Source organism: Ischnura elegans, chromosome 3, assembly GCF_921293095.1.
Source record: "Ischnura elegans chromosome 3, ioIscEleg1.1, whole genome shotgun sequence".
Classification (NCBI taxonomy): domain Eukaryota; kingdom Metazoa; phylum Arthropoda; class Insecta; order Odonata; family Coenagrionidae; genus Ischnura; species Ischnura elegans.
In genome coordinates, this window is record NC_060248.1 from 133,880,518 (window position 1) to 133,908,201 (window position 27,684).

Below are 27,684 nucleotides of genomic sequence, written 5' to 3' on the forward strand. Positions count from 1 at the left end.
CACTAACATTTTTATTTTCCAAAGAAAATGAAAAAAACGGCTCGAGTCCAGCGCCTCTTTTTGTGTGTAGCGACCGCACTAACCGCGCGGCAGGAAAGATTCTCTTGTTTTTTTCTCTCTCTTTCCCTGGGCGTAATGGGCCGATCTCGCAATGGGATGATTGCTCCGCGAGGGCTAAAACTCCACGACGCCGATGTGACGATGCCACCGGAACATTAATCGCGTTCCGTCTTTATTTTCTTTTCCTCTTTCGACCTCGAGAATGGTGTGTGTTAGTTTAAGTCGAGCGTTGAAAAGACAGGGAAGGTAAGCGGTGGTCGGTGAAGTATATAGAGTTTTGGACGTAGCATTAAAGAAACTATAACCAAGGGTAGTGGGATTTCCGTAACCAAATGAAACGTCGTTCGCAAATGAACTTTTTGCAGCTTTATTTGTGGTGAAACAAACCAATTTAATCCTTCAGTCATTACAATGCATCAATTGTAATCCAGTAGTTCATATGCAGTTGTCAATATATTACTTACACCTCTCTACAAACCAATCATCAATCGTAAAATTGATTTTGTAGGTTTTGCGATATAGTTTTATCTTTTTCAGCATATTAATTAAGGGTAGCCTGACTTATGATGATTCATTAAAATCGATGAAATTTCCTTCAATCACTACTCAAAATAACACTCATATCGATTTTATAGGACTTACAATTAGAAGAAAGCTTTTACGTCTTTCAGGAGGCAAAAATGTATTCCTAGCTAGGCATTTTTCGATTCCACGATAAATTCTCGTTTTTCTCTACTGAAAGCGAACATGAGTCGAACTTCACTCTTTTGAATCGTTTTAATGCTGCACAATTTCATTATCCTAATGTATTTTTGAAGTCATTTGTGCTGGAAATGCGTGCAAAATTCACGGCTTTGAAAGACTTAGCATTCCCCTTTTTTTCATCTGATAATTGCTTCCCCGGGATGAAACTGTTACCTTCGTTCGATAGCTGCTGCGTGTCCTCCCCGTTTTCCGCTCGGAACCTCATAACATTTTTTTGAAATTATCTATCCGCCGTCTCTTTAATTGCGCGCGCAATCTTTCCTCGGGCAGTCGACGTGAATTCGTAAAAGCGGCGAAACACACAACTCTATCGCCAAAGCATTCTCACGTTCCATCTGAGGAGGAGTGGGGCGCCCTCTCCACTATTAGCGGATCGCAGCGAGTGAGTGGGCAATAATCTCATCCCCCTCTGAATCCATCCACGGCCTGAAACGCCCCCTGTCGTCCACCTGTCGACGTCGCGCCCGTGATCGCGGCCTAGATGACACCGTGCGAATCACTTTGGTCGGCCCAAGTGGGAGTTGGGGGGGAGGGAGCCGGCCCTGGGCCCCACGCCCCCTCGCCCCCCGCCCACGCCGCCCTATCGCCCCCTGAGCACACAGTTGTACGCCCCCTCTATCATTATTGTTATTGCTAAGACCCTCTCTCGCCACTATAAGTGCTTTCATACTACCTCGCGATGGCCTTCCTTTCATTCTTTCCTCCTCGGCCGTTGAAGTCTCCATGGCTTCGGCGACGGCCACCCACCCACTCTTCGGGAATGCTCGCGCTTTTGTCCGGAAACACCCGACGCCCTTAACGCATACCACCATCCTCTGGTCCGACCCATCATCTTTGCTGACGGATAATTTTGTGCGGTCATCAAGAGAGATTCCACGCTTTCCCAACGAAACGCGTTGATGAGCTCTTCTCGGGCAGGCTCTACTCCATGTGATGATGACGTTTAGGGTAGCGACTCGTTACCCATCCTCAAGGCAAATATCACGAATCCTGACTGTGCGCTGGCTTTATAAGGACGTATTATTCAATGCATAGTCTAGATTCGTGACATTAGCCTTGAGATGGGTAACGAGTCGCGATCCGAAACGATTTAGTAATTAAATTCACTGACTCTGTGAAGAGCCGGAGAAAAGTTCATTTATTCAATCGTCTGTAAATTTACTGGTCTAGCAGAGTAGACCTTGTTCAATATTTTCTTGTATCAAAAATATTTCAAAATACGCGAGAAAATAATTAAAAGGCAAAATTATCAAATTTGAAGTGCAAGCAAACGTTGACAACGGTGTGTTTTATATTCCTCCATTGAAAATGTCTCAATGGTAGCTGTAAGTTTTGATAGAGTAGTCACCAAAACAGATCGGTTGTGAGAAATCGTTCTCTTGAAAGGGTCTCATCTTTCTCTCTGGACCATAATATGTTACCCGAATTATTACTTGCTTACAATTAACGCCCTCATTTTTAAATTTCCACATTAAAATTATTGTCTCGCCTTCCTTGTAAACGTATCTCTTTCGGTTGGTAACCTGTATCATAACAGTGAGTAAAATTTATAATGTCCTCTAACTATCCTTCTGTAATTCATTTGAACGAAAGGTTGAAAAAGCACGAATATTTTTCAAAATTAATTGTGAAAATTTTGCTCTGTGGCTAAATTTCCATTGAAAGAATGTTATTTATTTTCACGGCGCACAATAATTTATGACCCTCGTTATCATATTTATGTGCTAGAATATAGGTGACGCGAGCGGTAAACATTTTATTGCCGTCGGAAGATTGTTGAACACGTTTAAAGTCGTCCAGTCCTCAAGAGCTCTACGCTTTGCAATGATGGCACATTCTAAGTGCGTTACCCTAAATAAGGCGTATTGATTATTGTCACCATCGCGAAGTGGCTCCGTTTTTTCTCTCGACTTCTTTTGCGATCTTATTGCTCATGCAGTCCATGTGATGGTAACTGTATGGAATAAAGGAAGTAATGTATCGAAATACCTCATGAAAGAGTTGTAAGTGTCTTGAAATAGTTTTTTGTAAGTGTCTTGAAATAAAAGTGCTGTAAATACTATTTATACAATAATGCAGGAGGGGTCGAAGTACTTACGAAGATATCCGTGTGTTAATGTAAGTAAATGCCGCCTAATGGAGCAAGAGCAAAACGAAGAACGAGCAATTGAAACTCTCCACCATGGCTGAGTTCACAAAGGAGAGGTTCCACGCACAAGGTTACATTAGAAGAGGTCAAGCTAATATCCGAAGAACAGAGATAATTTCCAAGGATGATAGGCGAGGTCGTAGGAAACAAAAGAAAACGACTTAAAAAGGGAAATTTCTCTCGCCCAGGAATGGAAATGTTCATTTATGAAAGAGGCCATCTCCAACAACCAATCAGGAGCTATTGCTATGGGTAACAGCTAATTAGAAGCAACTAGTATATAAAGATTACTTCAGTAACCTGAAGAAGCCGGTTGTAACATTGACGAAACTGTTGTCTGGAAGAAATGTGGAGCGACGTGGAGTAAAGCCCGTAAGAGTTTCTTCTTTTATTGGGGGTCGAATATTTCAATAAAGGAAAATCATTTGCCCTATCCTGAGTTCTAATAAGCTAAAAACCGCATTCAGAGCAGGACATGACGTTTCCATTGTGATATATTTACATTTCGTGTGTAGGTACTTGCGGGTGACTCTGTGAAAGTTTATCGTCGGCTTTTCGTCGCTCATTCCGTTAAATAATTTTTAGAGAAGTATTTGTGAATATGTCAACCATCCCTTGTATACTTCTGTTGAGAATCATTTTGCCACCATTTTAGGCCGAAGTGATAGATTATTGGAGGAGGTACAGTTTGTGGAAACAAGTTAACTGTTTCACAGGAAAAATTAAGGAAATTTCATTTTCATAATTATTCCAGCATAAAATATTCTATTTGTCCTTTTTTGACGAACGAAAAAAAATAGCGCTTTGAAATCTGTATTCTGTGACTATTACCTTTTGCTAATCTGATTTTTAAACTGGCGATGCTGGTGCAACGATATGAATAATTTTTATTAATACTAGAATAATGAAGTATTCGGAAATTTTTGCTGCAGTGGAAGTACAATTAAGTGACATGAAAGTGGCGCTGGAGTGGACTTATAAAAGTTCAAAACGCTTTGGTTATAAAACGTTGACATTGAAATTTCCTCATTCTATTAATCCATATTATATTTGGAAACACCAGTTAATGTGATTTATTGGATAAAAAATTTAACAAAGCATTCGAGAATTATATATTTTGAGATGTTCCGTCGCCTGGTCACTTTCTTAATTTTCGCTTCTTTTGTCATATTTCTTTTGTTGTTTTTCACTTGAATCTGTACTATGGAGTGCTCATTCCTTTTTTCCCAAAGGAAGGCAAGAAATCGTGCGTTTGTCCATCTTGAAAAAGACCTCTACAACCGCCATCCATTTAATTGCTCAGGAGATCGCGCTACTTTTCCTCACCTCGTATGATAGCCTGGCTTCAAGTGCTTCACCTGCATTTCGGCGCATAGTGACCAGCTTTCCGTTATTTACATTTCATTGCTGTCGATGGGGTCTCGTGTGGGAGAGTGATGTCCATATCGACAAATAGAATCGTGTGATTGAGTTACCTAGAGGGTCCTATCATATCCATCCAGTGAGTGACTGTCTGGCTTTGTGGAAGGCCAGGTTGTCGGCTAGTGAGTTCCCTTCCCATTGTTGTCCCCTCCCCCACTTCCGGCCACCCTTCGCCTTCCGTTAGCCACGTCCGCGCCTCGCCCCCACCCCCTCCCCTACTTCCACCTGCTTCCCCGCAGCGGGCTTACTTACCCCTTGAAACTGGGGATGATACTTGAGGAGGCCTCCCTCTTCCCCCCAAACAATTCATTCACACGCCGCCGGGGAAAAAGGAAGGCTCATAAAATGAGGAATATTAGGAAAGCAATCGAATCACCTGCACGGTGGTGTTCACCTGGAACATCCTGAACTTACGAAAGTACCTCGTCTTGGCTTATCATTTCTCCAGCTCTTAAGATACCGACGTGACTGTTTAATTCATATTAGCATTCAATTATTTATATACTTTTTTGTCTTTTGGGATTGCATCCAGACGTATTAGTGAGCCTAATTATGTCACGCTTTTAGAAAGTGGAGACCTTGTATCCTGACAGTTCCTCACCAAAATACGGATCGTAGGCAGCCTCGAGAAATGAAACCGCTCCCCCACTGCATCTGTTATTTGCCAGGAAAGTGCCTGGCGAATCGCGTGCCTAAATTTAAAAGCACCAGCAGGAGAAGATATGGAAAAGTTATCTTCATGGGCGTCAACGTTTACAGATAACAAAATGTAGTTACGGAGGATATTGCGGAATAGTGTGTTTCTGAAAATCATTCGTCATGTTTCTTCGAGAGTTAATTCATCGCTGCGGATGAGAAATGGATTCGGGGAATAAATATTTGCGAACGATAACATTAACGTTTATAAAGATTTAATGACTCCCTCGTGTGTTTTATCTCGTGTTTGCGATTTGCCGCTTGGATTTTTCAAGTCGAAATCTGTTTTCATCTCCTGCTCTTTGCATTTCTTTCTTTTCACTCTTAAACTGCTCCGATGAAGGCGTCACGTGCGTGGTCACGCGATCGTCTCCAGCGAGCATCCTGTTCACTGTTTTTTTTTCTCATGCCTAATTTGGGACTTGTGGAATTTTGTCTATTTCCCGGTGTATGATTTGCAGGGAATTTTCTTGAGTTTGCTACCTGGCGTTGATTAGGGTATATGGCCCTGACGTTTCTTCGGCTAAGTCTGCCATCGTCTTCAGGACTGCCCTTACGTTAGGGTTCTACCCCTGTAGACGATGGTAGACTTAGCCGTAGAAACGTTGGGACCTCATATCATATCAACTCCGGGTGGGACACCCGAGAAACTTTCCTATCCTGGCAGTGTTAAAAAATTAACAAAAGAGACCCGTCTGGTACCGTTTCGGGAACCGTCGCCAACTTGACGTCACGCCGAGCGTGTGACCGCTTCTCCGAGACCCCTAGACGCTCGTGGGCACTCACTCGGCCTCGCGTGGTTCGCTTGCACGCCGTGTGAGCGAGGACTTCCCTCTCCGAGAGCTATTGTTGGCCTAATTAACTAGAGCACCCCTCGATGTCCAAAACAATGTGGCGGCGGCCACAATTCAGCGTAGTCGGTTACTGAGGCATCCTTAAACATATGCCTTTCAGTTAGTTGTCACAGTCATCAAACTTTGATCGGAAGTCGTCCTTAGCTAAGCGAAAGTTATTTATGCGTTTGTTCAGATTTCCTTATCATGTTCCAGGAGTACCATTCCTCATTGTTATTCATATTTCCGTCATCAAGTCTGTGTTGGAATTCTTTCCTCCCCTCGTCACCTTTATGGGTCATGGTGTAACTATTTAAAAAATACTATTCGACACTGGCTTGGGTTCCCGTCTACTTCCAGGATTTACGGAAAACTGCTGCTTATGTTTATGGTGAATCTGCTGCTTATATTCCGTCCTCCGTGTTGTGTCTTCGCTTCGCTATTGATCCCTTTATGGCCATTCGGGTGGCAATTGACGTTACGAAAGCAGGCTGACTTAAATGGAGACCTCTCCGTGCGGTGAATCACGGCATGTTGTCGTCCCTGAGATTACGTCATTCTATTATTCTCCGCGCGGCGTCCTCGTCGATTGATACTGAATGCCGCCGCCTGAAAGGAATACGTCTCTCTCCGTTTACCATTCTCTCGCTGCTCTTACACGCATGCGCGCTTGACGTGACGTCAAGGGAGGTACTACACATGCGCACCCAACTACATGAAGGCGAACGTAAATTCGACTGAATTTTGTTTAACTTCATGGAAACATTTAAGAAGATGTATTCAAAAATGTCGCTAATTGCATCGTAACTCGTCGCGATAAAAAAATGACCGTTGGACGGTGCAATGTGTGGTTCGTAATCGTTGATTATTTAAAAAAATCTGCTATTCATAATTCGGCAATTCTTTCGTTTTGTGGCATGGATTTCTGTGCAAATCCACAACGTTAGGGAATATAGTTGCCCCTTGGGTTTATGGAGGTGTCATTTCTGTTTTTGGTTGAACTGTAGTTGATGATATTTAGTTGATGGCTTATTCATTCTTAGTGTGGTAATTACGTGCCTATGGATTTTTTGTGGAAAAGTTGTCTTCAAACAATTAAGTAGGTATGTGACAATATATTTCACGAAAAACGTCTAATTGATGCAGAACTTTAACATTAATTTACTTAAAAGTTTAACCTTTGGTTACCATTGTTGCGGTAGGTTGCTTGAATATGTTTGGGCTGGGTTTACATTATCACAAAAGAAACAATTTGAAGAGAATAAAAACACGACAATCGCTTTAAGAGAGGCGGCGTTTTATGTGTGTGTGTGTGTGTGTGTTTGGTTATTGCTGTCTTACGCAAAGAGGAGGGACCTCTCTTTCTCTCTCACTTGTATGTCTTGGCTTTCATTACACCGCTGCTCTTCCTCTCTCCGATGGGCAACGGGAAATTTGTGCTCGCATCGCCGACAACAGGTGTGCCCCCGCCTGTGGCGGTGCCTCTCGGCCGGATGGCGCAACTATCTCTGGGAAGCGCTGCGGGAGGGCTCTGATTGGTCGGCCACGCACCTCCCCCTCCGTTCCTCCTCCTCCCTTGAGACCTCTCTCGGTCTCTGATCCAGGTGAGGGAGTCCTTCATCCGCGAACGGGGTGACGGGAAGACATCTGAAGGAGCGTTACGCGCAACACAACAATAGATATATTGACTCGCATCACACCGAAAGATCAACAAAGTATCATCAAAGAGGATAAACACGCACTGCTACACGAAAATAGAGAAGTTGGATGAATTCGCTCTTCAAATCGTAACAACAAGAGGAAGGCAGATAGGCGTGCACGGCAGCAGCCATCTCCATGGTCGGCATGGCGCAGCGGTGACGGATCGGCCATGTATCAGTTCGTGCGGGGCCCTCGTCTCTTCCTGAGGGCCACGCGAGAGGATGGCGACCCCGGTGACCTCAAGGGGGCCTCGTCGCCAGGCGCCGAGGAGGACGACCTTCGTCGGGTGTCTACTTGGCGCCGCATCACCACGCGTTCCTCGGGACACTCGAACTGGAGCGCGTCGACCAAGAGGAGGCAGGGCCCGGGGCCGGCCAGCACCCGGGTGGTTCGCCGCACCACCACCACGACGCTGGTGACGCGCGGGGAGGAGCGCAGCTTCGAGGAGACGTTGGTGCGGAGGCACCGCGACGCCGCGGTTGGAACCAGCACCTCCGCCGCGGCCATCGACAATGGCGGGCACCACAGGCGACAATGGGCGACACCCGGCCAAGAGGCTTCCTCGCGCTCCGTCGTCAAGGTATCTCCCTGCGGCCATTGTTGTGGGTCACTTTGTTGGCTGTGCCACTTGTGGATTACATCTACAGAAGATAGTGGAAGGATTACCGTATAACCCGATACATTTTTCAACAGTTTCAATTGTCTCTCTACGCGTTCATTGCACTGTCACGCGGGTGTGATGCACCTGAGGTGGTCTGTGATTTTCAAACGTGTAGTGTGATAATTTACTCTGTATTAAGTACTTCAGATTCTTCATTGGCAGTGTTGTAGTTTTGATTATGTGAAGGCAACGGTTCTACAGCGCTGCATCGCTGACGTGGAGTGTCTTTCCCCTCTTGACGGGTGTCTACCGCCTTCTTTCAATTTCGTTGACGAGTTTCGTAGTTGCTCCAGTCTCCAGTCAGGCCAGATGATCAGTCTAGGCTGTGCTCTTCTCTTTTTTGAAGAATCTGGTGTGTTGTGCTTTGACCTCAACCTATCGTTGAATGTCTTGTCTTTACCGGGTCATCTGTATATTTAGAATGGAATTGGTGTTTATAGTATGCCTATGCAGTATTACTAGTCTTATGTTTTCTGTTGCCTAAGGGCCCCAATGTTTTCGGGGTATTTCTCTCCTCTTCTCTTGGGATGCCCACCTCCTGCAGGACCCCCCCAGCCCCTCCCATCGTCGTGTCACTGCGTGTAGTGGGAACCCGAAATGTTTCTATGCGAATGGGTTTCGGCCCCCTCGTTTTGGAATGAGTTTCGAACCCGCGTTCCGGAGGCGCGAGTGCCCCTCCCCCTGGCCACACTCCGGTCGACAACCCCTTCCCCGACAACAATGGACGTGTGATGGGCGGGGCTTTCCCCCCACCCCCGCACCTAATTGGTCCTCTTCCGTCCGTCGCGTCGATGGAATTCGACTGGTTGGTGGTGTTTGACGGCCTCGCGATCGTTATCACAACTCGGTTTGATATGTCAACACCGCTGCTTATCACAGTTCGAAGTTCTCTTCTTTTGGATCTTATTCGTTTACTTTTTGTGCGTCATAACCTGCGCTCCACCAATCGGATGTTTGGCTGGAAGTGTGCGTTTGTATATAATATAACCTAGGTACCATTTAACATAATTCCTGCTAATGACAATAAAACAATTCTGCTCTTTCCCACTTTTTGATTTTTAAAGCACTCTATGTACTAGTTTCGCACTCTTCACCAGGGACATTCCGCCAATCACCTCTGCCGCTTTTTCGCTATAATCCGCCACTCCTAGAATCTTTATTTATAACAGATATCATGATAAAATAATTGTCTTGCAGCCGATGTTGGCTCTGTGAAAGTGATCGGTGCAAACACTGGCCTTGAGAGTTTCAAAACATCCCTCATGTAAACACTCGACAAAGAAGCTACGTTGATATCGACTTGTCACCTTACGTGTGAACATTGTTTGCTTATCAATTGAGTGGGCAAAATACATTATTTGCTGCAGTGCCTAACGCGGGAGATCAGCTTTTCAATTACTGCCTACACACTTGTGGTCTTTTGTAGTTCAAGATTAAAATAAACATTGGAATCGAGTAGAAAGGTTCATGTGATGTTTTATGAAACATGGTTTTAAAAATACGCAGTCCAGTTCCTCCTCATTTATTCCTTGCTGTCGCCTTCAGTGTCGTCTGCGTCATTTTAAAGATCTCATTGCCGTTGAATTGTTTTAACCTCTCGGTCATAGAGTCTGTTTCCATTCCGTGATCATCTTTTGTGTTTGGCCCTCAAATTACTTTCGTCTTCCGTCCATTGCCCGCATCACCGTCCATCGCGTCCGTCGGCCTCTTGTTTCATCCTTGGGCGTTCCCTAATAAGCTCATCCCGTCTCGTCTGCCGACCATAACCACCCTCTGCTGCACTGTGCGTGCGTGTCATGTGCAGCACTGGTGCGTTTGTGCGTGCGTTCGTGCCGGGCGTTAAAATCTCCCGACGCCTGCAGCGCCGCCGGCGGTGCCCTCGTGACTTTGCGTTGCGAGCGACAACGAGAAAGAGGGATAGTAAAACGACGCCCGAACCTCCTTCCCCCCCCCCCCCCCCACGTCCATTCACGCGTGTACGGAGCACGCATTGTCGCCGACGGATGGGGGCGTAACGCGCTGTGTAGATCCATCCCTCTGCTTCCAAGATCATAGACGCTCGGGATATTTTCATTCCCGCCTGTCGTCTTCGGCCGTGTCCCAAAGTGTAGAAAATGCTTCCTTCGCTTCCAGTAAAATTTTGACTTAATTATGTCAGTATCAATAGATAAATGCTGAAGGGACCATTTTCGTAATTGCCTTGCTTCTCTTTCCTGCCCCAAATACGCTGCATAGCTTCGCTAATTTCCGTTCAAGTTTCACGATTAATCCCTCAAAAACGCAATTTCAAGTTATTTCCTTTTGAATTTCAGTAGCAGTCTTTTCAAGACACTGCACGATAGACCTCATCCATCGTACACCTGATCTCCTCGTACCTCATGGTGTATGTGACGTTGAAACCAATATCCTTAGCAACGCATGCAGCCTAGAGGGTTTGCTGTCCTTCACCCTGGAGTTTTTCAGCTAAAGAGCCGTGACACTTTCTTTCTCCGTTGTCTTCTGCCTATTTTGGGCACGCATCCCGACAGCGTCACGTCTGATTATCAGAAGAAGTGACGTCCAACTAAGAGTGCGCGCGTGCGGCCGGCTCCGCAGAGCCTCGCTCCGAGCCGAATGAATGCCTTCTTTTTTTTTTGCACGCCCGCCGATGGGCGATGGGGCGTCCCGCGCTGCGACCGTTGTTTCTAACGACCTTTCTTTCCTTCAAACTCGGCTGCTCCCTCTCCCTCTCTCCCCCTCCTCATTGTGGCACCGTGATCCCGGGTCGTTGATCCTCGGATCTCTATTGGATTCTGCATGCGGTTGGTTCCTTTGGTCGCTCCATCCACCTTCTTTCCCTCCGCCTACACGTCTAAACAGCACATTCAGAGCGCCCAAGACATCTACATTGCATCTGCATGTTATTCCGCTAGCCGCCTGTGACGGGGGGTGTTCGGTCATTAGCTGCGCGGGGATTATTCAAAACATTTAATTGTGCGTTGTGATATATTTGACGATTCTCCTCATTACTGGTCGCGCCGAAGGCTTGTACAGGTGCTGTAGTCTGTTAACCAATGCTCACCACAAACCAGCCAGTTAACAATACAATTATCATTTTTCGCATTTGTCTTTGTAGCGTGTTGGTTGCGGTAGCAGAGGTTTAAAATTGATGTTTAAAAATGTGATTTAGAACATTTCTATGTAATCAATTGCGTACATAATATTATTCACATGTTAATCTATTTTTGACGTTTTTTATTAATATAATTCATTTTTTTCGTTATTGTCTATTTTTGTTCACTTTTTATAGCAATCAGCTATGTTTGCCTGTCTTTTTTAATTTGAATACTATGAGGATATTCAACATGTGATGTAATTAAATCTATAAGCAGTTGAAAGGCATAGACAAACTAGTGGGAGACTAAGTTGATGAGGCAGTGTGTACGTATTTGCAACTGTAAGTTTTGGCGAGATATACTTGGCTTTCATCGAAGTCCTTAATTGTTTGGGAGAATTACGAAATCCTTTATACCTATCCGTTTTGTCTGACCGGGAAAGAAAGACTAATATAATATTCCCCGGGTCATCATGTTGCCAAAGGTAACTGTCATCATCGGCATTCTCTCTTTATATCTCTTCTTCTTAAGTTATCTCTTTCCGACCTCTATATGCTCACTGGCTGAATGCTTTCTAAATCAGTTTTCGTTGTGTTCGTGGCAGTCAATATTCTTTCAATGCAACTTCCATCTCATATTTTTTTCTTTGACACACGTGTCTCCCCTAAGGCCTGTTGCGGTCCTTGTTATTCTCGCTTTTGTTTAGTTCCAATATCTCCGCAAAATTTAATCGATATGAGTCACCGGGAGGAAGAGATTTAGGCGTTGAAATAGCAATTTTAACAATGCTTTTCCTGTTCATGTTTCTTCAACTTCAGAACTGAAAGTTATTAACGCTGACCCTGGAAATTTCGTGTTATATTTTTTGCATTGAATATTGTATGATACTGATTACTGGATTTAAAAAAACTCAAATAATGGTCGCTCCTCTCACATCGAATTTGAATTTTTTTCCGCAAAATGTGTAAACAATTAATAAACAATAACGAAGGCGACAATATCCGAAGTTTGAAGTTATTCCAATATAAGGTCGCTGTTTTATTTGCCTCCTTTTTGAAAGTGACGGAGCAGCTCCTCTTTGCGTGACCTGATCGCTCATCACCCAATGTAACTCTCTTTATTCCTCCACTTAAATCATTGTTGAGAAGTCTCTGAACAAAGAGAGAAAACGGAAAGCCTAAAATGAAGCCGTAGTTAGTCAATGAAGTGGTTGAGGGGAGGTTTTGAATGCGTTATTGAAAGTTATGGATATCATTAGTAGTAGTAAAAACAAATTTATTTTTCTTGGAATTCGCCCGTTAAGAGCGAAGTGGTGAAAATAAATTAATTTGGGGCTCAGTGTAGGTACGTTTTAATCTGGAAGAGTTCCATTTTTCTGTTTCGTTCATTTTAATTCCCATTCGTTCGAATTCACCAGCAATTCACCATCTACCCTCTCAATGGATTCGCTCGCCCTCAGGGTCTCCTGGGTGGCCTTCTATCCTTCCATTTCGACCCCCAATGGGCCCCATCGCCCTCCGTGGCCCCCGCGTGGGCAAGGAGGAGTGCGCGTAGGGCCCCCTGAGGCCATTGTGGCTGACCCACCGAAGGGGGCGTGGCCCAACAATGCGGCCCCCGCTCTGCTGAAGGTTAATAAGGCGATCCCACCAACGCGAGCTTTGCGTCTGCCATCCATCTGCATTTCTCCCCTCTCGTCACCGGCGGGGAATATTCGGATTTGGGAATGTAAGATTCATCCTTAAAGCGGAGAAACGGGCACACGAGTGCTTTGCGGGATCCATATGAAACGCAGTGGCTTGCAAGGGGTTTTAAGGATTTCTTTTTTATTTCACTCGCAGTAAAATGTTGACATCAAGGGTTTCTTGTAATGTATTTCCACTAACTGGCACGGGGTGTTGTGAGGATCCTTTAATTGTGTGCCTATTTGTGTGTTTAAGGACGTCAGACAGGTATTGTATTGCTTCGTTGTGCAGATGTCAGCAAGATCCTTCTGGTGAAGACTGACTCGATGTCATTTGGTCATCGACGCGGGAGTAATCTTCGTCAGTGCAATGTTTCTTTTCCGAAAGAGCAATAGATCTAGAAGATAAAATTGATTTTGCTTCGGTGAGTTCTTCCTAAAATCATTCGTGTGAGAAGCTAGATCAGTTGCTCTTTTTTTACAAGTGTAGTTTGCACCCTCTCTGCATTTGGTGGTGGTATTTGAGGGGTGGTGTTGGTTCGGTGGGTTGAGGGAGGATTATAAGGGATTGTTTTGCCTGGGAATGTGGTGAGGGAGGGGGTTTTCAGAGGCGTCTGCCGGTTGGATGGCGAGCGAAGGAATTGAGGAGAAGGAATGCCACGGCCACATTTCACTTTCATTTCAATCCACTTTGGCACGCAAAGACTTTCAATTTATAACGTGATAAGGCCAGATATTAGGTTGTTGGAATCATTGCTAAAATGTTTGATCTAACTTTGTAAAGTACACTTATTTGAAATTCGGACGAATTTTTTCGTCGCAGTACATGGTACAGTATGGTACTTCAATTATGCGTCAAAAATTATTCACAAGTAAAATTTACAAAGATTTTTCTTTAGAAGGTAGAAATTTCTCCTAGTGATACCTCAAACTTTTGATTATAATTCGTCTAAAAAAACAAACGGAAGCGTTGAAATAAGCGGAGGCGTGTGAGTTGGGAGAGCATTGGGAGCAATGTGGGGAGCAGTGGTTAAGTTTGCAGGCATTAGCGCGAAACTGATTGCGGCTGTTTAAGGAAGGTTGGGAAGAGGAAAAAATATCTAATTACAACCAATTGTTTCATGTTGATGAATGTTGAAATGGTTACATTTTATCACTTAAAAATCTCTATTTGTCTCTCCTATTTATCTAGATTTGATCTGATAGATAGTTCCCCACATTGCTATTATCTCCTCTGATATTTATGTTACTGCTGGCTTCCTCGTCGAGTGATACCCCACTGCAAACTCCGAAATTTTATGGCCTTGAGAATTCTCACTCCCTCGGGGTATCACTTTGATTGCTCACGGTAATAAATCCCAGGTATTACCCGACACGACGAATGAGTGAAGAAGCTCGAGTTTCTCTGTGACCAAATGCGGTGGAGAGTGTTGTCGTTAAATGAAGGCATTTCCTCGGATTACTTTTATTGCCCCTTCGCTTTTCGTTGAGTGTACAGCACTTGAAAACATTTTATAAATGCGACGAAAGGGGGTGAGGTAGTGAAATTATTCTGAGCACACGATAGATATGGACCTCAATTGAAGATTTTTGGGTACTAGTGGCGGAGCAGAATATAGATATCGAGAGGAGTATTAAACTCTCTTACGACTATCCGTTACGGGATACTATAGGAAGTAGTATCAGCAGAGGTTTCATTTAATTTATTAATATTGAAATAAAAGGCTGGAATATTAATAGTGCTTTTATTTACAAAGGAATGATTCTTAATTGCGTATGAATCTCCGGCAAAGAGATATAGTTTGAGTGGTAGCTTAGTTTTGTATTTTTTTCGCCTTGAAATGATTTTGACTAAGTGAGGAACAGCAGTGAATAATCTTGTATGAATTAGTGAAGGAAGTGGGTGTATTTAACGTATATTTGGAATTAACGAGTTTAAAAATAATGATTAAAGCAAATACTTAAAAATGTTTTTAACTATTCGATTTAACTTTTATTTTTTATAAAAGTTAACTCATAAAATTTAAATTGCTTATTTTAAAATTAGCTTAAGCTATTTTATTCGTTTAATTTTGCCTGTTGGAATTTGTGCGCGAAGCTTGTCCCGCAGAAAAGGAGAAAGTGAAGCAGAGTCTTAAGTGTGCGATATAGTATGGGAGTTGGAGAAGAATGGATGCATTTATGTCGAAATATAAGGATCATCTAACAGCCAAGAGTCATTTTCAGTTCCAAGACGGGGAAGAAGTAGTACATATTTACGAGTTTAGCGGTGTTGACTATGTCTCGAGCTATTCTAGAAATATCTTTATCGAGTACAATACTGGTATTCTTTCTTCAGCTCAATGTGAAAATATGTTTATAGCTGCAGAAATTCCTTTTTCGGGCAAGAGACGGATGTCCGATTCTAAAGTTGAAATGAGAATGTTATTTAATTGTAATGACTTATTTTATTTTAACGACTTTATTCACTGTTAAATAAATTATTCTTGGCCCTAAATGATAAAATAACGTTCAACGTACGAGTTGCTTGTTTAATTTAAGCGGTTATTCTTTTAGAAAAGTACATTTTTATTGTAATTTCTAACTTTCCACCGGAGTTTATTGTAATTTTATTCAGTTTTTTTATTTTGGCAACTTTCACAACTCTGAGTTCGTGGTACGTGTGTTTGACATGGAGTGGTTTGAAAATTGTTCAGTGAGGGACTTGAACTGGTCATATTAAGCTGCATAGCGTGATGGTTTTTTTGGTTGAAGGGTCGTCTGTGCCATTTTTTCCTTTCTTGTGATAACTGTGAGTATAATAAATACAAAAAGCTTTGTCGAGCTCCATAGGCGACTGTTACGTCACGCTACTGAAAGCGCCAATTCGCGAAAACAATACCATCTTATCTGCATTGTTTCCCGTCTTCGCTATTCTTACTTTGAGTCATCGTCATGGGTGAACATTCTTGAGATCTTATGTCCTAGACATTCCACTTCGATGTCGTAGACTCATCTCTCCTATCAGCTAACCCTTTCATATTTTAATTCTTACATCTTATCTTTCGCCTCATAGTCACTGTATCTATGTTCGTACATTTGTGTGTGTTTCATTCGGAGGAGTCTTATCTTTTTCCGTCATTCCCGCCCACTTGCTCTTCGATGATTCACCTGATTATTACGATGTAGCCAATAGAGTTGTCCCTTTTCTCCCTTGAAGGATTTTTAGAGGCTGCTCCCACTCCGTTTAGCACTCATTCCTTCCACTCATTTTATCACCATCATTATTTTGTTCCAGTGTATTCCGAATGCATGAAAATAAATTCCAATTCGCTTCAGGCGTGCTTTGTGTGTGTAAAGGAGGAATTCCTCCTTGCTTAGACGAGCGCTTTCCAGCCTTCTTCTTTCTTTTGTTTCGATAGAAAGCAGGACGTGCATGTCGAGCGTTGAAGTCACCGCCGTCGTCATTATCTGCGATCGTGTCATTTTTTTCAGTTAGCGCGCGCGCGTTTTTTAGCGGCGCTGCGCCGTCACGTGACCACTCCCACGCACCAGTCTTTCAGTCGCTCCACTTTGGGACGCTTGTCGACTTTCTAAGATCCACCGCCACTTTGAGACGCACATGTGTGAATACTCGCACCGTGAGTTAGCTCCCGGCTTTTGTGGTGTCGATTCATTTTTTGGGAGGCAGCCGCGGAACTGTTGTCCTTCCAAAAAATGAGTGAACGCGGCAAAAACCCTAAGATGCGGTCATTAAACAACGGCGAAATCCTCCGTACTATTTATCCTCTCAGTTATTGATGGGACTCATCACTCGTTTTTTTTTTGTCTTCTTTTTGCGACGTGGTATGACTGCTTTAAATGTACGCTATCATCTCGAAACTTAACCGGATGCGGAGAAAAACCCACGACAACACTTACCTTCCTTTCTCTCATACTGTATAAAATCATTGCATCTTTGAGGAAAAAAACTTTCGAGCTTGAGATTCAGGCAAAGATTTGTTAGCAAAGCTCTAAAGTTGGGTGCCCTGAAAACGTCTATGAACAATCGAGCGTAAGTGATGCGTCCTATTAATTGTTGTTGCCGGCAGAAGAAGGTGCTGACTACTTCCTGTATATTTCGAAATATGCTGTTCTGATTGGTCGTACATACTTCATCGACTGACGAAAAAACATGCCGCTCTCCAAGTTCTCAGAATAATAGGATGGAATTCATGATTTTAACAAACCCCTCCTCATACTTCGATGCTGGCCTTAAGATAGCATAAATGTTGATTACGTGAGCTACAGTGAAATTAAGCTGTGGTATCTTGGAAAAGACTATAACCTATTAAATATGCGGATGAGATTCTCTCATTTCTTATACCTACTTGATAGCGTGGCGAAGCCCTTATTTATTTCATTTGGTGTCGTTAATATTTGTTTTAATAACTCATACGTGATACGTGGTAGTCAACGCATATCCGCAGTCAAATTCGTAACAAAAGGTGTCGAGATCTGAAGTTATTACTAGTTTTGAGGATTAGATTGTATCCTCGTGCGTCCAATCTATTTCTTTACAATAGTTCCCAGTTTCCACAGTGATATCGGCATCACTCCTAAGTCTCATGGAGTCGATGTTGTCTTCGGGTTTTAGCTTCTGCGCAGCCGCATTGGGATCTCTTTTTACACGTCTATATCTACATCTAGCCGCCTCGATCGGCGGGTGGCTAAGAGTGCTAGGTCACCAGCCGTCAACAAAAAAGGAGGGGAAAAGGAGATGCGAGTACTGAGTCCCACCTTTCCCCGGAATTCATTCAAATCTTGTTGTTATCGGGGTAAAAACGAATTCCCATGCCTATCGTCTCGTCAAAATATCTCTCTCAGTTATTCGTTTCCGTCAGACCTATAAATATGGTTGGATTCCCAGGTGATTTCCTTCGTGTCGCTCTGAAATTTATGTACTCTTTAATTGCTTAAGCAGTCTAATGCTAGCGCGAAGTCTCCGAGTCTTTATCGTCCCTCAGACTACTTTGTGCAAAAACATGTGTAGTGTTTTCTGTTCGGTTGTAGCAGTTTTTTAGGAATCGCGCCGCTTTCGTTTGTATTTTATGAGGTAAACTGATGAAATCTTGATGCGCCTGATCTCGTATGCTCGCTGCGTATTAAAGGTTTGGCTTGACGAGCGCGAAATAACATCCCTCTTTCTCTTTTTCGTCCGAGAATTCTTCCTCTGTACTCTTTAAAGAATCCTGGCTTCTTGAGGGCTGTTGCTCTAGAGATGGCGGCGAGAGGTTGCCATGGGTTCTACGTGAGCGCATCACCTTTCAAAGTCCTTCCTGTTTGCTCATTGCGACCTGCTCCAACTTCCTCGCTTTGAGTTGAAAGACAGAGAGAGAGAGAGATGCCTTCATTATTATTCCGGAATTGTTTCGTTTTTGGTGATCGTCTCGCCGCGCACAAACGAAATGGAGCCGCTGTGGAAATGGCACGTGGGAAGAACCGAGAAGAAAAGGGTGACTCCACCCAACCCTAACTTCCCCTCCCCTCCCTCTCTCCACCCTCAATCACCACGGGCGATAACCCAGCAGGGACCAAGATCCCCATTCAGGCAGCATTATTAAAGGCATTCTTCCGGTTAAGGTAGACTTACGTGCTGCTAGGCATTATGCGAATTGCCGCGGCCTGTCTCCACTCTAACGTCACTCTCCAATTCACAGTGAGGGGTATTCTTTTTCATTCTAAGTCATCCAGTCAGCAGGCGGCAATCCGGTGATTTTTATGGGGTTTCGCAGTGATTGGATACAATATTGTAGTCCATTTTCATTTTTACTGCTGGGTTGAATGAATTTTCATTCAATGCACCGGGAAAACCGATAGTGGATTACAACAGCTGGTCCTAAGAATGCTTTGACGCAGATCTCCACTCTTCTCCCCTTTTAGCTTACATTTTCACATTTGCGTGTTTTTTCCCTTTTCCATCCTTAATAACCGGATGCATGTAACTCATCAAGGGGCTTTCCTCCTCTCCTTACACTATTGTCGTCATTTCATTCTATATGTATCTATGAATCCCAGTCTCTTCCTTCATCTACTTTGCGTACCCAACATTCTAACACTATCTTCAACATCCCCTTTGCACTCAGTAATCCATCCGTCCGTCTTCTCCACAACTCATCTAGAGGTTTCCTCTCCTCGCCCACCATGTTCAGCACTTCCATAATTCCTCATACTCTTCGTCCTTTTCACCTTCTCCTTTGTTTTCCAAACCCACATCTCGAACGTCTCATCTCAATCGAGGAAGATAAGGAGTGGTAATTTTCGTGAAATATCGGCGAAAAGTTGAAGATTGATCAGGACTTTAATAAGAAGTATTTGATTTACTTTTACTAGTTTTCTAATGATTTTTAATTTGGGGTTTTTATTGCACTTTCTTTCTTAGCTTTCGGCCACTTCGCAGCCACCTTGAGCTCACTGTTTCTGTTTAGGTATTCTGAGGACTACTATAAGGGAGATGTGTCTAATATCTTAGTGCATGCCTCAGTCTTTACGAACCGCGAGGCAATTCCATTCCAGCAAAAGGTTTCCTCTTATCATCAGCTCGTTTTCGGGGTTTCATTGGCACCGAAAAATCATCCGCTTTTACGGCCCCCTTCCTTTCTTGCGATGCCACCGCCGCCGCACGAGCGACATACGCAGCTTCTCTTTTTGCTTTTGCGACCTTCTTCTCGCGGTGACCTCCTTCTGGTTTTCGCACCTCCCCTCTCCGCATGACGAGCTTTCGAATGTCGCGCTATTACTGTCCTGGGCATCCTAATCGACACCCGATGAAATGGTACGGGACGGAAGATCCGAATTGTGATTACCAAGTGTTTCAAAGTATAACGCCTCGCTTTGTGCATGTCCATATAAGTATAATGAGACTACCGTCGGAAGCGACGAAGATTTTTATTGTTACATTGTGATAGTTGCTTAAAATTCCGTCTTCAGTAACACTAACCTCTCCCTTAGTTCATAAGTACGATGAATGTAATTGAATTGGATTGTAAAATGAAGCGAGCGAATATATGTATACCTGATGGTCAATTTTAACGAACTCGTGCCGTAAGAATGCAATTTGGAAGCCCTTTTCCCGCGCTTCGCGGAGGACTGCTGAATGGAAGTGATAGTGTTCCGACCTGTTCATCTCGGGAGGCTATGTCGTCACCCAATATAGGTCTTTCCTTTTATATCACATGCTGGTTAATGAGATTGAATTTTCCAATTAAAAAAACTCCCTTGAGACGACTGGTCCCAAATCCGTGTCATACCTCCCGACTACAAGCGTGCGTTGCTACGCGAGCGATGGAGAGGTGTGGGGTGAGACGGGGAGGATATTAAGAGAGGTGAGGATTTTTGTTTCTGGAGGGAAAAGACCTTTGACCATTTAGGTCAATCCAGCTTCATGTTTTTTTTTTTTTTTTTTTTTTTTTTTTTTTTTTTGAAGGTCCGTGAACAAAATAAAATGCGAAGGGAAGAGGTGCGACTCTTAAAAACTGCTGCGAGCGAACCGGGAGCTTTTATTCGTTGGGATGGAGTGAGTTTATTTTGAGGTGAAGGATTTTATTTTGGAGACGATTCGAGAGTGAGGGAAAGATTGGAAATATGTAATGAAGTGGAGGTGGGGGGGAGGGGTATTTAGCGGAGGCATGCGCGTAAAGGGGTCGCCTTGGTCGGAGTGGTGGTCGTAATATGAGGAAGTGAGAACTTAGTTTCAAATTAGTTTGTAGATGATACAAGGGTGCTGAGACAATTTTAGAAGAGTATTACATTGTTGGAGAAAAACTTGTCATTATGCCCACCTCTGCAGGTGAACCCGGGCTCTTGGTCCTAAGTTTAATTCAATTTACTTCACATTTAATCACGTGGGGCATTTCTGGCCCTTGAGGCGTTAGAAACATGAAAGTGAATTTTACAACGAAGATAAATGAAAGCATGATTAAATTCAAAGGTTTCAATAGGAGGAAATAATACCAAAGAAACAATAAAAATTTGTCGTAGTGGAGTTTAAATCTGCTTAGAAAATCTCCTCGTTACGCATTTGTTTAGCGTTTTGCTCTCCTTCCGCTGAGGACAGCTGGCGCTAGGTGGCGTTTATGCTTTTTTCCGCCCGAGGTGGAATTGTAACTTTTCCGGTTGGAAGACGGACTCTTATCGCTCGTCGCGTCTTCTGAATACCCCTCCGATCTCATCTCCCTCCCACCCATCTTATCTTCGCACCTCCGTGATCGTGTTAGCGCGCACACGATCAAAACAACGGCAGCGACGCCATATTGATCTCAGTCGACGCGGCCGCCCGCCCGCCCACCGGCGCCTCGGCCGGCGCCTCGTCATGCATCGTCCCCTGTGGTTCTACCCGGGCGACTTCCCACCCATTGCAGTGGACCAGGTGAGGCTCTGATGCGTCATGCGAAGGCGCGATCCTTGCGGTGTCAGCGCCACTGATCTCTGAAACAATTGAATGCTGATAATGCTGCCCCCCGCGTGAAGATAAAAGGGTTGCGCGTTTGGACGCCGGGAATCGCGCTCATTTTCAATGCATCAGACACCACACCCCTTTGAATATATTCTTTTCTTAAAGTAAGGTTTTATAAATCGGATTCAACTGTTAGGTACCTGGATTATGAAGCACTGGGGCCGTATGCGACAGATTTATGCAATTCAGGGAGCACTATCCTTAAATTTGAATATTGCACATTTGCAGTAGATAGTGGTCGGACAAGCTAAGAGGTCCCCAACTAGCTTTAGCCTGCCTTCAAGTGCATTCATGGCGACCATCATCCCATTGTTTGGTGTTATGCGCATTAGGCCGAGATAGGTATTGTATAGCATATCACGTGTGGTTTGGCTTTCGGTCACTTGGCGCCGTCACGTCTTGTTTCAGTTGTGACCGTTGAGCAAGAGGTACGCCGTTCGATGCTCTCCTCGTTGTCATCGACAGCTTCTCGTCGTGGGAATGGGAGGTTGAGGGGAATGAGTTTTTCCTCGCTGTAGCCCCCAAGCACGCTGCCACCCCTTATACATCTTCCGATCAATTCACAGCCTTGACCGTGATCAGGTGCGAGGATGTTTGCGATCACGTGATTTCCGTTTACAAACTGATATTGTTAATGACGGTATAGCACTCAGTTCTTCGGAGCCACGCGGCAATTGACTTACACGAAGTTTTGTTTTTCGAGGAACCGATTGCAAACTGTGATGTAAACAAAGGACTATAGTAGCATTAACTTCGCCTTCTAGGTTCAAACTTATTTTTTTACGGCTTCTAGGTCCTAATGAGATCAAGAACCGCTACAACGATGAGGACTGGCTTACTTGCAAGGGTGAATTTTCTGCGTGCTTGACGCACCACGAAACTTTGCATGGAAGGAGTCCATTGATCCTCACTCGCTTGTACGCCTACTCAGAATATTGTTAGAGTGCGATTTTGCGATCGAGGTTTCCATAAGTAACTGTAGCAGCCGTACATATAACTGCGACTCGAAATGTTCCCACTTCCGATGCATTTCACCTTCTCCATTCTCTGAAGTGGCTATCGCAATTGGAATTCCGCCGTAATCGCCAAAAACTAGCTCTAATAACCATCGCTAGTATTACGTTGAGCTTCAGGTGTTTCGTATTCTAGGTTTTTCGCAGCGTGATTTTTTTCCTGTTTCAGGCAGCCGGCTCTCGTGTTGTGTTTAGGGTCACATATACCCCCTCTATCAAGTTATTTTTTTTCGTTTTATTACGGTGTTCGGATTTAGTATAAATATATGTATTTTCGTCCCTCCAATATAAGCGTCGGCGAGTGGTGTGGTGAATGATGAAGAGCCGTGGTGCCCCGTGTTCTCTTTCCTTCGAGTGCTGAGGCCTCGTTCCAGCCGGTTACATTTGAGGCCGCCCTATTCCCCATCCGGAACGATCTCCCGCGTGCTGCCGCACTCTCAAAGCATTCCACGCCAATCGACGCTCCGCACCCGCTGCTCCTTCGGAATGCATCACAGTTGGGCCCGGACAGAATTAACATATCAAAGTTGATCTCGGTGTAAAGTAACCAGTTTAAGTGAAAAGCTACTGATTAAATTTAAACTGGCGCATTTGACTGATTCGTTACTTTGAATGTTAGCCCCCTTAATATCCCTCCATGCCAGCCAGAGGTTTTTATTGACTCCCTTTCTCATGTTATACAACACTCTTGATGTGGACAATACACAATAGGATTCCGCCGTGCCATTGCGAACATCGTCTTTGATTGGTCTCGTCGACTTTCGTCTTGTGAGGATGCGTTGGGAGACCAATCAACTCAATCCCGATTTTGTTTGGATGCATTCGTGTAGGCCTATGAAAAGCACAAGCTCAACTAACCTGCTACATTCTTAGGTATCATTTTATTTTTCCCTCTGTCAATCGGAAGAGCTTCGTGCCCAAATTCGAATTGATCGATATTCACCAAAATTTAACGACAACTAACCAGATTTTGTTTGAATCGCTTAGTTTGAAAAATTTAATAAAAGATAGAAGTTAACTTCAATAAAATTAACATTTAAATGAAGTAATTAACTAAATTTTTAACAATCAACTGCAATCGTCAATTTTTTATTAATGGCAAAGTGAAATGGAAAGGTATCACTAGGTGAATCCCGAAGCTATTATTGATTTTTTATTTTTACTTCGTTAGTCGATATTTTTCGCGTGATATGATTTGGATTACCCACCTCATAGTTACGCGGTATGTGTGCTTTTTTCTGATAGTTTGCGCACGGATAAATTCCCGTTGTCTATTTCGATGCATACTTTTGAGCTAATTCTTCAGAGATTCGTAGTCGCGCGCGCGGCTCGTAAATGGGTCAAAGGAGAGAGAAATAAGTGGTGCTTGCTTGGTGGGTTTGACGCTGATTGCAATGACGCTGTCTGCTCCTCCGCTTCCGTCCGATGCGCCACCCCTCCTGCAACACAACTGCCCTTGTGTGTCTGCGCGCTTTGCTGTGTGTGTCCACGCCGACTCATCGTGAAGTTACGGAACCATGTGAAGACGGCGGCTCGAAAATATTTATGAAAATATGCCTTGATAACCCTGCTCATATCCAAAGTAACTCGATTATGAATTCCGGTGACTGGCCGAGATGGAAGCCTAAAGTATTTATTTTTGAAGGGGAACGAACCCCAGCGAAACACCTTGAATCTCTTTGCTATTGTTTTCTGATGTCATTTGACGCATAGCTTTTGGCGGCGACCATGGCGGCGACTGACACGGGCAGATCGTCTGCAGCTGATAAGCCGAGCTGCATCTCGTCTGGGTCCACCAAACGTGGACGACTTCCATGTATTTTTAACGGGAACGAGTGCAACCTTTTAATGTTGGTTTGAAGAGCATTTGTGTTTTGAGTTAGGGACTCAAATCGTCGTATGGTATCCAAGTACTTTATCCTCCAAATCGTCAACTTCTCCCAATTGAAGAAGCTGAGAAAAAAGTCGAAGTAGCAGGATTTCCCATGAATTTGAATGAATCGCCATCTAGAGGTCTTTCTCAATAAGAGGTCGACATCTTCTTGGATTTGCTCAGAGAGGGGCATCCCAGTGTTTTGCGTTCAGCGGCATTATAGGACTGTTTCGAACGGGGATGGTGTTTTTCTTTAGCATGCGAAATCTTATTGTTCAAAGTTAATCTATTTACTCTTTTGCGGCGAGAACCTATCTTTGTTAACTATTCTCATCATTTGCTAATTAAATTTTGGAAAATATTTTCGTATTCCTATAAAGTAATAGTTCTTTGGAGTCCTCTCACAACTCTTCAACTATTGATGTCATTTCAGAAATTTTGGAAAGTGAGAGTTACGCTTTGAGAGGCTGGAGCAAATGTTGCGAAGGGATTTTTCGATTTTTTTTCTTACAGGGCAAATTATCTTCTTGGGCGTATGGCAGAGGTCCACTTTTTCTCTCAGCAGTCTAGCCATGCCACTTATCCTCTCGTCCATTGGCTGGCTCATGCCACTTTCTCAAAGAACACTATCACTAGACTTTTTTCTCACCTGAGCCTTTGGAGAGACTTGGAATCAGGAAATTGAACCAACCATTATTCATCCATCCATAAAAATCTCTTCAATTTATAGCCATTAGAAAGCCAAAGTTCTCTTCAGAATGTGGTATGCCTTTAATCGCGGCCAAATTTTCTGCTCCTCAAACTTGTTGAGTCAAAGAAGGGAACTTTGCTAGCGAGGCTGTCACAGACAAGAATCTAAGCTCCTGACATGAGTATAATCTGAAAAATTCATATTTTTAGAGGAAAAGTTAAACAAAGAAGGGAAGTACATATGTGCACACATCTCATACGAAATATTTGAATGGTGCTATTTTTTAGGGAACTCTTAAATCATATCGTATTTCGCTTTGTGGAGAAAGGAAACAGGTGGACATACTTCTTATGTTGATGTACTTGACCTAGATCTATTTTTGGTAGCTCTTCCAACTCTTTTTTGGCAGTTCCCCAAGGTATTCTCTTCTGACTTTCCATGCTTTCTTATACTTTTTTATGCAATATATTAAAAGCCAAGTTTTTATAAATGTTTTATGATGAAAGGGCATGTCAAAAATAATGCTATGTGATTTTCATCTGCCTGTTTTAACTTTCCCTCGTGTGTTTTAATATTTGTGGTAATTCGATAGGTGAAGATAAAGTTTTTGCGCATGGGACAAACTCAACTTAGCTTTCATACTTACTCTGCTTGACCAAAGCTCATGTTGAATGTCAACATTGCATTGATTTCTTTTCCTCCTCTTTTTACCTGCTTTAGTGCATAGAGTAAATTGAATGCCTGATATTTTTGATGTGATTTATCATCATTTTTCCATAAGGTTATAATTTCACTCTTTCTCTTCCTCAACAGATCTCGGACATTGTCGTGGGTCAAGAGCCGAACGTGTCTGCAAGGGAGGCACTCATGCGATGGGCCAAGCGCTCCACCGCCAAGTATCCAGGAGTTACTGTCAGGGACTTCACATCATCATGGAGGGATGGTCTTGCATTCAATGCACTCATACACAGGAACAGGTGAGTTGCTGAATAATAATTAATTCACCCCCATTTGATGACAAATTGGTCATAGGATTTTCGTGATGGGTGAAGTGGGCATGAGTACCGAGATGAATACCAATGGTTATGTTTAGCCTGCACACTCACTGGTGCAAATTTTCTGCTGAATACTTCATAATAATAATAATAATCTTTATTATTCTAAGACCATATTTTACATGGTATAGGAGTCATCCAATTAACTATATTGCATGAATAGTTCACGATAAAAAACAAGCTTGTTTGTATGACAATACACAGTATCTACAATACACAGGGGAAATGGATCATTTGGACGTATTTTATATTCTTCTATAGAGTAGTACAATGTTGTGTATAAAAGTTTCTTCTCTCTAGATTTGAAACAATGAATACCAGTAATGCCTCTTATTTCTGTATGTAATTTGAATAACCACATTGATCATTTTCCTTTTTTTAGGCCGGACCTTATAGAGTGGAGGACCATAAGGTCTCGCCATGTGCGCGAGAGACTGGAGAGTGCGTTCCACGTCGTCGAACGAGAATATGGGGTCACAAGGCTCCTGGATCCAGAGGGTACGTTGCGTCCAAAATTCCTCTTACATTTGTGTTCATTTTTCACTTCTCATAGGCTCATCTCCTCTTTGGATTTCTGAAACGGTTCTTGTGTGACCAAGCTCTTTGTGTATCATGAAGCAGCTGAGAATTTTTATTGCCTTAAGGCTTTTGTAATTGAGTAATAATTTTAGATCCTTGATACTCATATGAATATTAATTTCATTGTATTGTCCAAAGGATAAAGTTAAATAGAAATATGGTTCATTGGATGAAAGAGTTGGCTGTCCACAAAACCCTATTGCCCTGTTAGGTTTTTTTTAATGTTTCACAAGTCTCATGGCAAGATTGGTTGTCTGTCTTTTATTGCCAAACTGTGAGTTTTAGATGGGGATCATAATCTTAAAAAATGATATCAGTTCATGATTAAAAAGGGGACAACCTGTTTCTTGTGGGCATTTGTTGTTGCTTTGTGTTGATGAGTTATTCTTTGTTTGCAAATCTTAGGGATGACAAAAGTGACACGAGAATGTACTGAATCATGATCTCGCTTTTCTCCAAGGAATCCCTGAGTGTGAGTGAAACTTTCTTTTATTTACAGATGTTGACACTCCGGAGCCGGATGAGAAATCCCTCATCACTTACATCTCTTCCCTGTACGATGTCTTCCCAGAGCCCCCTCCCATTCACCCTCTCTACGACCCGGTAAGCACCTTGCACTCAATTCAGGGGCGATGCTATTCAAATAATGGCTGACAATTAGTTTGAGGCAGATAAAGCCTTTTTTAGCCTGTTATCCAATCAGTTTCCTGAAGTTCAAGCTGCAATATATTATTCAATTACATATCTCATGTTTAAAGATGACGCTAACACATCCTCCTTCATATAAGCTGATATTGTGAATCACCATTGCAGATAACATTTTAACAATCCAGAGTTGAAAATATAAGGAGTGGAATGCATTTTAAATATGAATTAGAATGGCAGTGCATAGCTGAAAAAGTCTCTGGGTTGTTTTGATGATTTGATTAAAAAGATA

The 27,684-nt window shown here is 43.2% G+C and overlaps 1 protein-coding gene across 7 annotated transcripts in view; it reads left to right on the forward strand.

Annotated features, from left to right (window-relative positions):
* The window catches only part of LOC124156605 (dystonin), a 614,708-nt gene that overhangs the window by 457,076 nt on the left and 129,948 nt on the right, over nucleotides 1-27,684 (forward strand). For 6 of the 7 annotated variants that reach the window (XM_046531247.1, XM_046531246.1, XM_046531244.1 and 3 more), the window contains exons 6-8: nucleotides 25,927-26,090; nucleotides 26,551-26,666; nucleotides 27,247-27,350. In XM_046531247.1, coding sequence (XP_046387203.1) covers nucleotides 25,927-26,090; nucleotides 26,551-26,666; nucleotides 27,247-27,350 — 384 coding nt within the window. Of the gene's footprint in view, nucleotides 1-7,563; nucleotides 8,207-25,926; nucleotides 26,091-26,550; nucleotides 26,667-27,246; nucleotides 27,351-27,684 lie in introns of those variants that run through there. The other variant, XM_046531248.1, reaches the window with a different exon arrangement.